At 39.1% G+C, this 14,999-nt stretch overlaps 1 protein-coding gene across 2 annotated transcripts; it reads right to left on the bottom strand.

Annotated features, from left to right (window-relative positions):
* Positions 1 to 39: 39 nt before the first annotated feature.
* On the bottom strand, positions 40 to 14,512 carry vas (ATP-dependent RNA helicase vasa). 2 transcript variants are annotated; one of them, XM_069505296.1, is made up of 12 exons: positions 14,364 to 14,512; positions 12,280 to 12,315; positions 11,158 to 11,272; positions 10,006 to 10,143; positions 9,380 to 9,660; positions 8,351 to 8,935; positions 7,714 to 7,909; positions 6,270 to 6,467; positions 5,929 to 6,059; positions 4,804 to 4,929; positions 3,994 to 4,011; positions 40 to 3,210 (listed from the first exon to the last, which is right to left on the bottom strand). In XM_069505296.1, exons 2-12 carry the CDS (start codon positions 12,310 to 12,312, stop codon positions 3,151 to 3,153), a joined length of 1,881 nt encoding a protein of 626 aa, XP_069361397.1. In that variant the 5' UTR covers positions 12,313 to 12,315; positions 14,364 to 14,512; the 3' UTR covers positions 40 to 3,150. The 2 variants fall into 2 exon arrangements, with proteins under 2 accessions (XP_069361397.1, XP_034835650.1); XM_034979759.2 differs by lacking the exon at positions 3,994 to 4,011 and having other exon boundaries at positions 14,364 to 14,511.
* Positions 14,513 to 14,999: the final 487 nt, after the last annotated feature.

Genomic DNA, 14,999 nt, shown 5'->3' with positions numbered 1-14,999 from the left:
CAGAAAAAGCAGACATAACATAGCAATAAAAAAATTAAATACAATTTAAAAGTTATGTTTATTCGTAAAGTAATTTTTGTCGCAAACGAAAACAAGCGTCTTACAAACTAAAACGTGTCCTTAGTCATTAATACATAGTTACACATCCTTTTGTACTTATTGGATTCCTTCAGGATTTATATTTGTTTATCATGTTGTATTAGGATTGCCAGATGCTCCGCTTTTCAGGCCATGATAATACAGAAACTTGTTGTAATTGCGAAAATAAAATACGGGGCACGTAACGCTCTCTTATTTTTTACTAACTCAGCCGGAGCTGGCTGGCGAAACCGAACGCTTTTACTAACCAGTATTTTGCTGGTAGCCCTTAAATCAAAAAGTGGCGGGTGGCAACCCTAAGTTGTACTGATTTACATAATATACCCTGCATTCGTTCAGATTTGGATATCACTTTTAATATGGAAAAGTCCGCCATTTTTAAAGTTAACTAAACAATTTAAGGTGCGCCTATGGCAATAATATATTTAAGCAAAACTATTCTACTTAGTAATAATAATCACAGTTTTTCAATAGACATAATATGGTTTTCTGGTTATTTTGTACATTACTATATAAAATAAATTGATTTTATGTCATATATTTATTATTTATATAATATTCCGAAGACTTTTGACTTTATGTATAAAACTTATTTAAATGATAGTTACCAGTAGCGTTGTCAGGTGTTTTAATAACAGAAGCGAAATAAAACATTTTGAGTGTTTTCATTCGATGAAGTGCCCTTCCTTCACTTGTAGATATAATAAACAAATAATACTATTTTATTATTATTATATCTATTATCAATATATTTAATACTTTTTAAGGAAATTTCGAAAATCGAGTCAACCGGGGACCCGAGAGCTGGCAGCTACCTTGGACAAAGAATTAGTTTGGCCATCCAAAGGGGTAATGCTGCCAGCATCTTGGGTACGATGCCTCGCTGCGGGTGGTCTCGATGAAGTATTAGATTTAATTTAATTTATTTTAGTTTTTTAAATAAGTTTATTTAATAGAATTGTCTGTTCTTGTTATACCTTCCAAATAAAATATTTTAATTATGAATTAACATAGTACACTAAATATGGATAGTTCTTTTTCGTGCTTCGAGCCCCACCGAGTGTATCGGGAATGTGCTGGTGTTTTATCAGGCCTTAACCGGATCCTCTCATGAGAAAAAACATGAGATGCTTATTGCTTGACTTGACGGTACCTGGTCAGTGGAATTTTACTTTCCAACTTGACAGTAAGATCCTAAATTGACCCCGGGAATCGGACCTATAACTTCCCACTGGTAAAATGACAATGCTCAACCACTCCACATAATTCGTTAAAAGATATTCACTTCTAAAGAATCACACAAACACAACACCTGACAACACTAAGGATAAAAGTAAAGTACAATATGAGATTCTTTATCAACTAATAGGCGATTTAATTTCTACATAAAAAGATTAAGCAATTTCAACATGTAAATTGCTAACAAAATCAGTAGAAATAGACTTAACATTATGTGTAACTATGTTAAAATTTAAACTGAGCAACTTTTAACATTTAACATCACAGATTCTTGTAAGATGTCGCACACTGGAGACTTACTGTTTCGAATTTGGATGAAATAGTTTATAGAAAAAAAAATAGAAAACTTAAATCAACACACTTAAAAGAAAATAAAAACAATATCTTCATTTATTTTTTTGTAATAAGTACAACCAAATGGTTTGTTCAAATCAAAGGTGTTGTGCAAAAGATAGTTTGCAAATTAAAACCTAACAATTATTTGATTAGTTCTTAACTCTACAATACTTGTCACAGTGAAACAGTCTTCTATAACGCTTAGGGATATAACATCGATTCTAAGGTAGAAACATATTTTTAATGTGCGGAAATTCAAGGATAAAGGGATTGCAGTACTTTTAGTTCAAGAGTTAATGCACAACCAATTTAGCACCAATAATATTCCAATTATATACTTTTTGTTTATATTTACTTTAAAAGCTAACTCTTAACGGTCAGGGCACGTTTACAGATTTGAGTAGAATCAGTCTTTTGGATAAACAACCGAAATTCAAGTTTATTTGCTGAAATAATTGGAAATTAGATTGAATTAAACCAACCCAAGGGGACAATGCCATCCGTGTTTTGTTTTCATTGAAACCAATTTCAACCATATTATAAACTTAATAAAGCTGAGTCTCGATTGTTATCTCATAAGGCTTTTACGGTCAATCTGATTGTTTTGTAAAACTTTGATTGCAATTTGCAATCAAAGTTTTGCAAAACAAAACTGACTAAAGATTTATGCTTAACCGTCCCGGGCCCGAGCCGTGTACGAGTTTTCCGAGCCCCGTACTTGCTTCACGTTCATCGTACACACCGAGTATAATACAAACGTGCACGGCCGAGCCACGTCCGAGACACGGACACGGCACGGTGAAGCATAAACTACTTCATATAAAATATTCGTGATGTCTTGAATCCGTGCCTCGTGTCCGCGCCTTGTCCGTGGCACGGTCAGGTTTTGGCATAAATCATCCCTAAAGGTCATAGGTCATTAGAGCCAGCCGGCACCAGACCGGCACCGCCTCGCCCATCAACTCCGCAGCGTCAACAAGCGAGGCGATTCGCTGAAGCTTACCTTACCTACCTTAGCGGATTCACCTACGGAGCTAACCATACGAGGCGAGGCACTGCAGGTTGGTTTCATGCCGGAAGGCTCTAATGACTATGATCTTAAGAGCCTTCATCAATACAAAAAGGTGTTGTTTTCAACAAATCAATTTAATTTGTAATAATTTGTGTTAAGTATTTACTTCAATGATCTAAAAGTTACCGAGGACTAGATTAATTTAGATTTTAGCTGCACAAAAAATGGCAGACATCACTTATATTTATTAAGTGCTGTTGGCATATCAACAATATGTCTCTACCTCTAGTCACACAGGGAGGGGGGTTGAGTCTCACATATTCAGTGTTTTTCAAGTTTTCCACTCGCGGGTAAGTCAAGCACCAATGATATCCACGCACCACTAGTTGCACAATAATCATTAATCAAACATTCACTGGGGACATGTTAAGGTCACTGGGAGTAATATCAAGAGGTCCGTACATCTACCACTCTTCGTCAGCCTCTTGGCCTTGTGCCGCTGCTGCGGTGGCATTGTTGAAATCCTGAAACAACAAGATGTAGTTCAAAAACTAAAACCCGACTAAACTTCTTTTAAAATATCACCACCGATACAGTTCATGACAGTAAGGGTGCCTTTCCACCAGAGATGTGCTATGCTGCTATACTGCGAAAATGTCGACACCTCCCACGTAAGTTGTAGTAAGCCACAAAATTAGCATTTTGCGTTTTTTACATAACAATGCCTAATTTTATCTATTTTACACATTCAAATTTTAAAAATGATAAAAATGCTATTTTTTAAAGTACTTATGAGACGTATAATGTTGTATTTATCAAACGACGACGACGTAAAACATCACATCGACCTTTACAACGTTTTACGTAGGACGAGGTCACGCGTTTGCGCCTTGTATGTAACAGATACAACAGATCACGCCGGACTTCAACACTTCTGCATCGAACTGTCCAACTCGCGAGGTGATTACGTAAAACTTTGCACTAGCGACAGCAGTAGCAATGCGACGGCTCATTTGCTGTCTCTCTTCTAATTTTGCTTTGTGGCTATTGCTGTCTCTCTCTAGCCGCTGTTTTGACAGCAATGATCACAAAATTTCCGTCTGTCGCAAGCCTGTAGCGAGATACGTAATCATCCCGCCGCTCAGTCTTCCATCTATCTCGCTTGCACTTGTGGGCATGCATGTCGCGCCACTGAATGTTTATAGCAAAATCAGCACCAGAAAGTTATCAGCGCACAGCGCAGCATAACTCAATATTGATTGGTCACCATTAGCCTAATACGATTACTACTACAACTTTGTACATACCTCATTTTCTACTGTCCTCTACAATGAAGGCAGGGAACAAATGAAAAGAGGATTAAAATTGTGTATAGTAATAGCATGAAAGCACTAATGGAATAGTGTATTTGCACGTTTAGACGTACAGTAGAGCCGGCAAGTTTACAATGAGATTTCGGCTTTGTAGAGCGTTGTCTCTGTCACTTATACCTATGTGACATTTTGTCGGTCTCAACGACAGAGACAATGCTCTACGAAACCGCTTTCTCTTTCAAAAGGTTGATGTACAATATTTCCACCCGGGTACTGGACAGTGACCCCCCAGACGACCGCGGGTGACGTGCGGGTGTGCGGAGCGTCCCTCCGATTGCATCTCGAACTGTCGCGTACTATAGGCCGCTTATTACCCGGAAAATTATTTCCTACGGGATTTTTAACACGGCGGGAGTGTGGTGGGGTGTAGCATACCCCACCAATTCTTTTTAAGAAGAGACTAAAGACTTTTAAAGACTGTTTTGATTTGTAACCAAAAATTAGTGCCTTACCTTTGGTAATGAAAACTATTGAAATATATAAATATGATTGAGTTTTTCATTTAAATATAAGTATAGGGATTGTGTTTTAATAAATAAAATTAAAATTTCAATTAAATTTGATTATATTATTAATCATATACAGGCAGTTTAATTTACGGGCATATCATACCCCGCCACATACTACACACATACATGAAATATTTTGTCACCACACTCCCGCGCCGGGTTAAATACCTAAATCGCGGGCATGAGCTAGTTATGTATAAATACAGTATACAGTGTAACTAGAGTGCAGACTCACCCTAATGTCGCTGCCGCCGTACTTGTTGCCCTTGTACGTGGCAGTGCCGCCGCCCTGCAGGAAGTCGGGCACCGGCTGCTCCGCCTGCCGCAGGATCTTGGCCAGGTCCGCCGTTAGCGCGACATCCTGCCAAACACCAAAACATATAACTTGAAATATCCTTATCTAAATATATAAAAGGACAAGGTGACTGACTGACTGATCTATCAACGCACAGCTCAAACTACTGGACGGATCGGGCTGAAATTTGACATGCAGATAGCTATTATGACGTAGACATCCGCTAAGAAAGGATTTTTGAAAATTCAGACCCTAAGGGGGTGAAATAGGGGTTTGAAATTTCTGTAGTCCACGCGGACGAAGTCGCGAGCATAAGCTAGTCCATGAATATATCCTTACCCATATCATTGAAAAATCCTATTACAATGTAAAAGATTACTTAAATGATAAGAAAGCTTGGGAATGAGTTGCTTAACAGCTTTATGATAGTTCTAATAAGTTTAAGTGATTTTGTAAAGTGGTGATAATAAAAAAAAATACCTGGCTGAGTTTGTTGTGGGCTCTTCTCAGACCTGATGGGCGCGTTTGAAACCCTCGTAGATTTAGTTTTAAATTCGCGTAAAAATTATCACCACTATATCATCTTACAAATCCAAAAACCAGCCATCATATCTGACTTTGACAGTTTCCCTGAGAGATAAGATCCGAAATGAGGAGATCTGCAGGAGAATCAAGGTCAAGATATAAGGAGGTTGGCGGCAAGTGGCTAGATGAGGAAGGCTGAGGACTGGGTGTGGAGGCGCGTTTTAGGGAAAGTCTATGTCATGATGATACTAACATTATACATACGAAAGTGCGTTTGTCTGTTTGGCAGCTTTTCAAGGCCCATCTATTCAACCGATTTTGACGAAATTTTGTACAGATTTACCTTATAATCCACAGCATAGTCTAAATGTTTCCCGGAAAATCAAAAAATTCCCAAGGGTTCTTAAAAGGTGAAGCCGTTTAACCGATATCGGAGGTATCTTGCAACCTGGAGATTGACATTTATCCCAAAAAAGCATTTTCGAAAATCCCCAGGATTTTCAAATACATTTTAAACTGCAAAAAATAAATGCAACATACTTGATCAGTGTCAAAGAACGACACAGCTATGCCTCTGTTGCCGACGCGACCCGTCCTGCCGATTCTGTGTACGTATTCATCAATGCTTTTTGGCAAGTCGTAGTTCACAACGACATCCACATTCTTAATATCTGCAAAAAAAAGAAAACATTTCAGTGAAAAGTGGCCATGTTAAATAAAATTTTAATTCACTAAAGATATTTTGTGTGTGCGTGTGCTCTTTTACGCAAAAACTACTGGACGATTTGGCTGAAATTTGGAATGGAGACAACTTATACCCTGACTTTACGCATAGGCTTAAAAATATGTGGTACAGCAATTGTTGCTGAGCATGACATTACCCAATCCCCTAGCGGCCACAGCGGTAGCCACCAGTATGAAGTGCTTGCCACTCTTGAAGTTGTCCATAGCTTCCTCGCGTTCCTTCTGCTGGCGGTCGCCGTGGATGGACGACGTCAGCAATTGCTTCTGCGACAGCATGGCCGCTATAAAGTCCGCGTTGCGCTTCGTTTCCACAAACACGAGGATACGCTTTCCATCTGGAAAAAAGGATAGATTTGTTCTTGTTGTGAGATATTACTTGATTCCAATAACTGGAAAAGTTAAGGTACCCAAATTCAAGATAATCTAAATCTATATATATAAAAGGAAAACGTGACTGACTGACTGACTGACTGAATGACTGACTGACTGACTGACTGACTGATCTATCAACGCACAGCTCAAACTACTGGACGGATCGGGCTGAAATTTGGCATGCAGATAGCTATTATGACGTAGGCATCCACTAAGAAAGGATTTTTGAAAATTCAACTCCTAAGGGGGTGAAATAGGGTTTTGAAATTTTGTAGTCCACGCGGACGAAGTCGCGAGCATAAGCTAGTATTATATAAAAGGAAAAGGTGACTTGACTGACTGATCTACTACTGGATGGATCGGGCTGAAATTTGGCATGCAGATAGCTACTATGATGTAGGCATCCACTAAGAAAGGATTTTTGAAAATTCAACCCTTAAGGGGACTCAGTTCGGTGCTTTCTCCATACAAACGTAGGAGGGAAAATACAACAATATTCGATATTGTACGCACAAAACTAAGAATTATATTGATTTATCTCGTCGTTATCTAGGTTCAATGATATCTAAAACATTGAAAAAAATATTGATTTAAAAGTTACGAGCCTCAAAAGATTCCTATTTTAACACTAAATTTATGACAACTTTGGGCGTAAATAAATAAGATTAGGGATATGAAAATTGTAAAACAATTTATCATTAGACGTAGTTTATTTATTCATTAGTTGAAATAACTTTACTTTGCAAACATAAATTCAGTAGTTTTTTCTCAAAAATACTTTTCCTAAACCTTTTTCGCGCGTTTGATTTCAGTGATAATCATCGTGCCTCTCAACTTTCTCATACAATGTCAAGTGAAAAGCAAACACGTTACCCACGTGCGCTGCCAATTTCGGTCGAGCGTCCTGCGTCACCTTAAGAGGGTAAAATAGGGTTCGAAATTTGTGTAGTCCACGCGGACGAAGTCGCGGAAGTAAGCTAGTTTCAGTATATAATCAATAATAGTGATTCAATTATTTCCACAATACCCTGCTTTAGAATGAACTAACTGAATCTATCTATTTGCAAATGCTTATACAAATGGTACAAAAATCTATTGCTTTTTTGTCGTTTTTAGAAGAACTGGAAGATCTGCTCTCTGCTCAGATCTGCTGCTGCTGATAGGTGGGAGTTCCCAGCCAAGTGCTGGATGTCTTCTGGCTTGACTTACCATACTCCTCGACGAGGCTCTGCAGCGTTTTCTGTTTCTCATACTTGGTGACTTGGTGGAAGATCTGCTCCACGTCAGTGCTGGCACCGCCCACCACGCCCACTGCCACGAATAGGTAGTTGTTGAGGAACCGGCCGGCCAAGTGCTGGATATCTTCTGGGAATGTTGCTGAGAACATCAACGTCTGGCGCTCCGACTGTTGATATATACAAAATGGTTGTATATATCCATAAGTGAAATGGAAAAGTAAAGATTGATATCAATGCTATACCCCATGATATCAGAGGGTGTTAACCATTTTGTGTCCCCAAGTAATCACAAACATGTTTTAAATAAACATTCGAAATTCAGTACGAATATGTTTTAGTAAATCAAGTTATAAATATCACTACCATAATTAATAACAATATTATAAATGCGAAAGTGTGTTTGTTTCTTGGTTTGCCCTTCAATCACGTCGCAATGGAGCAATGGATTGACGTGATTTTTCCCATAGGTAAAGTTAAGGACCTGGAGAGAGACATAGGCTACCTTTTATCACAGAAAATCAAAGAGTTCTCACAGGATTTTTAAAAACCTTAATCCACGCAAACGAAGTAGCGAGCAACAGCTACAAAATATAACATTTTTTACTCACAGAAGGAACCATAGTAGGATGTTGCATCATCTTCTCTACGCTGGGCATGAAGCCCATGTCCAGCATACGGTCAGCTTCATCCAGCACCACAAATCGGATACTCTCAAACGACACTCGACCGCGATCCACAAAATCGTGCAAGCGTCCCGGAGTCGCCACCAATATATGACAGCCTCTAGCAATGCTGTCCCCTTGGTGACGCACAGCTGTACCTCCATACGCCACTGCTATCTTCAGAACTGATCCAAATGAAAACTTCCTAGCTTCATTGAATATTTGCAGCGTCAACTCCCTCGTAGGAGATACGATGACAACCTGAGGTTGTGCTCCGTTGCCCCCAACCACCAGTTCCCGTGAATCTTGTAAGAGCACGTTGATTATAGGCAGAAGGAAGGCGGCAGTTTTTCCCGACCCCGTTTGGGCACATCCCATTAAGTCTCTGCCACCCATGACGATCGGAATCGCGTGCTTCTGTATGGGCGTAGGCTTTTTGTAGCCGGACTTGAGAATATTGTCCACTACATACTTTCGCAAGTTTGCAGTTTCAAAACTATCGATGGCACGAGGTGGATTTTCGCCAGTTACCTATGAAACATTTTTGACGTTAAGTACCTAATAAAAAAACATCATATCACAAATTTAACGAATTTACGCCTTTAGCACATCGACGCAATCGCACACACGGTAACTATTAACTCCATTTTGCGTAAAGGAATACTGCATACTGTGTGCGAATGTATCAGTGTAGTATAAAATTTCAAAAAAAAAAAACGATTAAGTGCGAGTCGGAATCGCACATGAAGGGTTCCACACCATTGTACAAGATATAGCACATATTTATGGCAGCGCCATATTTTTGCGATGTAACCACAAAACGGTTTCGAATTTTTTTCCTTTTTCCATAGTTCATGATTCTAGATAAACGGTCAGGACAGACAATGAAGTGATCCTAAAAGGGTTTCCTAATTAGTAGACCATTTAATTTAGGACATGTCACATACGCCAGATTTAGATTACTAGAAAACTCACCTTCACAGCAATACAATCAAACTTATCAAAGTTGATTCCAGAACTGATAGTGCTGCTGAAGATCTCGCTTTCATTCTCAGTGGGCTCCGGGGGCACGTATGTGACTGGTGGCTTCTTCTCGCCCTCCTCGCCGCCCTCGGGCCTCTCGCCGCCGTCGTCGCTGCCGCCGGCGGGCCGCGAGCCGCCCCGGCCTCCTCTGCCACGGCCCCTCCCCATGCCGCGCTCTCCCCTTTCACCCCTATCTCCCCTGTCTTCCCTATCGCCGTTGCCATAATTGTCTCCTGTAAACAAATGAAATATTGTGAAGATACCACTTCCCACTTTGCAATACAAATTGAACTAAGAAATGTCAAGATCGTAATCACTTCTGATTGTTTGACGCTCGCTCATTGCCTACAATGCATTGTTGCAACAAGAATATCATAAATTCAGCCAATCACAATTGCGATTGTAATAATGATTGATGCAGATTTGCTGGAATCGACCAGCGTGTTTGAGAATTAGCTCACAACAAACCTAGCCTCGTACAGTATAACGACCTGGATGACCTGCTTGATTTCTGGAATGGGTTTGGCTGTGATACAGTGGAGATCCACCTGTTCTGCTGAATAAAGAAGGACCCTTACCTCCATTCTCGTAGTCGCCTCTGTCTCGGCCCCCGCCGCCCCGTCCTCCGCGGCCCCCTCGGCCTCGTCCACCACCCCGTCCGCCACCGCGACCCCCACGCCTGTCTCCGTATCCATTGCTACCACCCTTATCAAAATCTGCAAACATTTTTTTTTGAGTTTTTTGTGGGTACAAAAATTTGTAAGTATCTGTGGGGTTTTCTTAGCAAAAGACATTTAGGTAGGTATTGAAGGTCAGACCGCATTACAGCGGCACTGAGCGAGACGTCGCTTCGCGTCAAAATATTCTCTCGTAGGCAACTACAGTGAGCAACACTGTTTACTGTAACTTGTCCCCAGACGTTATGTTGGCACCATTGCAAATCACACAATAATAAACCCTAAGTTCTAAAATAAAACAATGGGTGCAAATATGACAGCACCATAAGAAATGTACTAATGTAACAATAATAGATTAATAAAAATTACACACCGGTCAAGTGTGAGATGGACTTGCCCATGAAGTGTTATAAAACACTATTTACATGGTGACCATTTCGAAATTTTTATTATTGTTGTTATAGTGGCAATAGATATTATACTCTGCGAAAATCTCACCTCTCTACCTGCTACGGTTCATGAGATACAGGCAGCTGACAGACAGACAGAATGGGATCCCTAAAAAAGAACCCTATACAGCCACCAATGCTGAGATGATAAAATAGAAAAACTTTAAGGTAAAACTTAAACCATACTAATCCATACTAATATTATAAATGTGAAAGTGTGTCTGTCTGTCTGCTAGCCATTCACGGCCCCATCCGTTTAACCGATTTTGATGAAATTTGGAACAGAGATAGCTTGCATCCCGGGGAAGGACATAGGCTACTTTTGATCCCAGAAAATCAGAGTTCCCACAGACACATCATCTAGTCAGTACCCTTATTATAAATGCAAAAGTGTGTTTGTTTGTTGGTTGGTTTGTCCTTCAATCACGTCGCATCGGAGCAACGGATTGACGTGATTTTTTGCATGGGTATAGTTAAAGACCTGGAGAGTGACATAGGCTACTTTTTATCCCGGAAAATCAAAGAGTTCCCACGGGATTTCTCAAAAAATCTAAATCCACGCGGTCGAATTCGCAGGCATCATCTATTAAGTTATAAATCATACCATCATTGTTGTCTTCAATGAAAGATGAAAACCCTCGACCCATGGATAGACTGTGGCCGCCATCTACATCATTGCCGTAGTTGTTGTTTGTACGAGGAGGGGGAGGCTGCGCCACCTTAAGTAACACATTGATTTCATTAATCCAACATCTGACTATCAAAAAGAGTAATTTATTACCTATTTAATATTATAAAAAGCTGTGATAGCCCAGGGGTTAGTCCGCCTTTCAATCGGAGGTCGGGGGTTCGATCCCCGGCACGCACCGCTAACTTTTCGGAGTTTGTGCGTTTTAAGTAATTAAATATCACTTGCTTTAACGGTGAGGGAAAACATCGTGAGGAAACCTGCATGCCTGAAAGTTCTCCATAATGTTCTTAAAGGTGTGTGAAGTCTACCAATCCGCACATGGCGACATTACGAAGTACGCCGGGTCAGCTAGTTTATTATATAAATAAATTGAGTGATAAATCACAAAGCCAAGTGTTCAACAGTCAGTGAAGTGCTAACCACTCACATCATGCCTGTTATCTCAAGTGTTTGCCTTCCAAGCCCATGTGAAGTTTAGATCAAGCTGTTCTCAAAGTAGGTACTGCTCAAAATAATTAGTCCACTAGAATACAGATTCTAATTTTGATCAATATTAAAGCAGTAGGTACGTAAATCTAACTAGGTGACTTTAACACTTTTTAATTTTTTTATATATGTACAAGTTAGCCCTTGACTGCAATCTCACCTGGTGGTAAGTGATGATGCAGTCTAATATGGCAGTGGGCTAACCTGGAAGGGTTTTGGCAGTTTTTATTAAACCCATACCCCGTTGGTTTCAACACGGCATCATACTATAACGCTTAATTGCTCTCGCCTTAGCAGGTAGGGTGGTAACTAGCCACGGCCGAAGCCGCCCACTAGACCAGACCAGAGAATATTTAGGAATTATAAAACTTCAAATTTTCCCTGCTGGGAATCGAGCTAGGGGCCTCCACTAATAATACCACAGTACTCAGCACTGCGCCAAGGAGGTCGTCAAAACATTTTAATTATCTGGTTTTTGCACAAACACACAAACATAAATGGAAAAACTAGGTACCTAACAATGTTTAATAGTAATAAGATTGTACTTACAACATCACAAGAGTCGTCCCATTCGTCATCCATTATCTGTAAACAAATAAATACAATTGTTTCAAATGTGGAAATGTAATTTATATTAAAACTAGCGACCCGCCTCGGCTTTGCACGGGGTGCAATGTAGATACTAATGTTGTCACTGTGGTTATTTTGTTATATGTATTTTAAAACAATAAGAGAGCATTTTCGATAAAAGCTCTCAGTCAGCTTGATTTCTTCCGAAATCTTGAACAATTATCGTCATTTTTCAACAAATTAGCACAAAACAATATTAAACTATACCTATAAACCTTCCTCTTGAATCACTCTATCTATTGGTGAAAACCACATTAAAATCCGTTGCGTAGTTTAAAAGATCTACGCGTTCATACATACAGACAGAGCGAGAAGCGACTTTATTTTATACTATGTAGAGATATGTACCTACTTACAAACAGTAGATAATTTTAAATACATATCTAAAATTGCGGACCGGCAGGAATCAAAACCCGCATCTCGCAACCGACCCTCTGACCACTAAGCTACGGCACGCTTGCTGCCAGTCATAATTCATGAAAGGTACACAGGTTTTATTCAGACTGACCTAAGCACTGTAGTTTGGCAGCTACACATCATCATCAATCTATTGTTGGGTCATTACTGAGTACAGGTCTCTTCTGAGAATGAGAAGGGTTTGGTGACCAAGTGCAGATTTGCAGACTTCACACACCTTAGACTTAGAGAACACTATGGAGAACTCTCAGCACTCAGGCATGCAGGTTTCCTCACAATGTTTTCCTTCACCGCTAAGCAAGTGATATTTAATTGTAAAACACATGTAACTCTGAAAAGTTAAGAGGTGCATGCACTCCCAGTGGTGCACCTTCATAGCACATCGTATCTGCTCCACTACACTGCACAGTAGTAGTGGAAACAGTGACATAGTTTCATAGCTTAGCTTTTATCTCCTCCCAGTATAGCGACATAGCACGTCTCTGCTAGAAAAGCAGCAGTGGAAAAGATTTATAATCATGAAATGATATTGGCACCGATTCGTTTGTCTTACTCTAAACTAAATTTAGAGTATCTGCATCCTTTTCTTTTTAACAATGCTAAATAAGGAACGGAACATGACTTTCACATTTAAATACTCTAAATTTTAGTGCACAATACAAATTTAAACAGTACTCGTGACTGCGTGCTAAAATCACAGGTTTTACCATCTAAAAATTAAATTTAGAAATGTCAAACTGCTTCTGTCCTTTTCATATTACAATAGTAAGAAGAGGGTGTGAATACTCTAAAATTAGGTTGTGCTTAGAATCGGTGCCACTGTTCTTTATAATAATAAATGAGTCCCAAATCAGGGAGTTTTTAATTTTTAAAGATAATTTAGTGCAAATTCGTACAGAAACTAGGGTAAAACCAAAATTGTAAGTGGAAACACCATAAATTCAGGCAATGTCAATAATCACAATTATATTTTTTTTTATGTGCTAGCCCCCCCCCAGATACCGAGTCCTAACCCTAGTCACAGATATGAACCCTAGTCACGGATATAAGATGCAATAAGTACAAGTGATTTTGAGTGCCTAACATATAATGTTGCTAAGGAATGATTATGTACGATGAATGTTTATGAAGAAACCAAAATGTATTGTAATACACCAATGCAACCTAAAATCATAGTACACGTTGCACCTTTCAAATTTGATGACCAAACAAATAACTTGCTTGAACCGTTAACTATCCTAAAACAGCCATCCCAGGGATGGTTAGACCCTAATATACCTACCTACTCTTAGCTTCTTTTCTGTTTCTACCCTGCATTTTAAATTGTAAGCTGAGAACAAAACTAGGGATGCCTTACTTGGTTGGTTTGTTATTCATTGCATTGTTCAACTTTCATTATACACGAAAGATATTTTGAATGAATTCCTAAAGTTTTAATTTAGTCGGTTACAAAAATAAGCTGACAAAGCTTCAACCGGCATTTCCGGATCGCACGTGCTGTTATCAGAAAACTAGATAGTTACGGTGAAAATACGATATTGTTATACCTTAATCGTGCAATTTCTTACAAAATCAATTTAACTTACCACTGTTAGAATAGTTGCTTTTTGTTTAGTATAAAGACAAAGACGAGCCTTGTGATGGCGGCGACTGAAAAAAGATGAAGAAAGAAAGCGAAAAGTCCAGTCAAAGTCAAAATCACAGACCAAGAAATCGTGAAGAAACCGAAGAAACGCACAGACATAAAACCCTGTCATAAAACGAATACCTACATTATAGTCCGAGTTATATTGTCCGTTCATCGTTGTTTGCTTTATTCCGTAGATAGAGTAATAAAGATAGATACAGGAACGTTTGCTTTCTCATTCACGCTAAAAAGAGAGCACAGATAAAGTTACTAATGTGATAAACAGAGACGCAGCTAACCTATTTTTTGTCCCTTATCGTGTAACTGGTTTTTTCAAGAATACATACAACTTACACACAAGAAGTTGCAAAACAAACTTTGAGAATTCGTGGCGTAATTGTATTTCTCATTAGTTATTTACTTGTTTTCACATAAAAAACGTTTAATACAAATATTGTTGGTCGGTTAATACAAATATTGACTACTAAACAATGGTAATAATTGTCATGTTATTCATCGTTATGTCGTGCTATCGCTATCTCATACACAGTTACACAGTACTTCAATCTACCTTTATTACTCTATCTACGTGAAT

This window comes from Maniola hyperantus, chromosome 20, assembly GCF_902806685.2.
Source record: "Maniola hyperantus chromosome 20, iAphHyp1.2, whole genome shotgun sequence".
In the NCBI taxonomy this organism is placed as follows: Eukaryota; Metazoa; Arthropoda; class Insecta; order Lepidoptera; family Nymphalidae; genus Maniola; species Maniola hyperantus.
This window is presented reverse-complemented; position numbering and strand designations above follow the sequence as displayed.

Coding starts and splice junctions, on each gene's coding strand:
- vas (XM_069505296.1), bottom strand. CDS start 12,312: ATGGATGACGAATGGGACGACTCTTGTGATGTT. Junction 6,060..6,269: donor TGTGGCCGCTAGGGGATTGG/GTAATGTCATGC, acceptor TTTTTTTTGCAG/ATATTAAGAATGTGGATGTC. Junction 4,930..5,928: donor CGTTCTTTGACACTGATCAA/GTATGTTGCATT, acceptor GGTGTTTGGCAG/GATGTCGCGCTAACGGCGGA.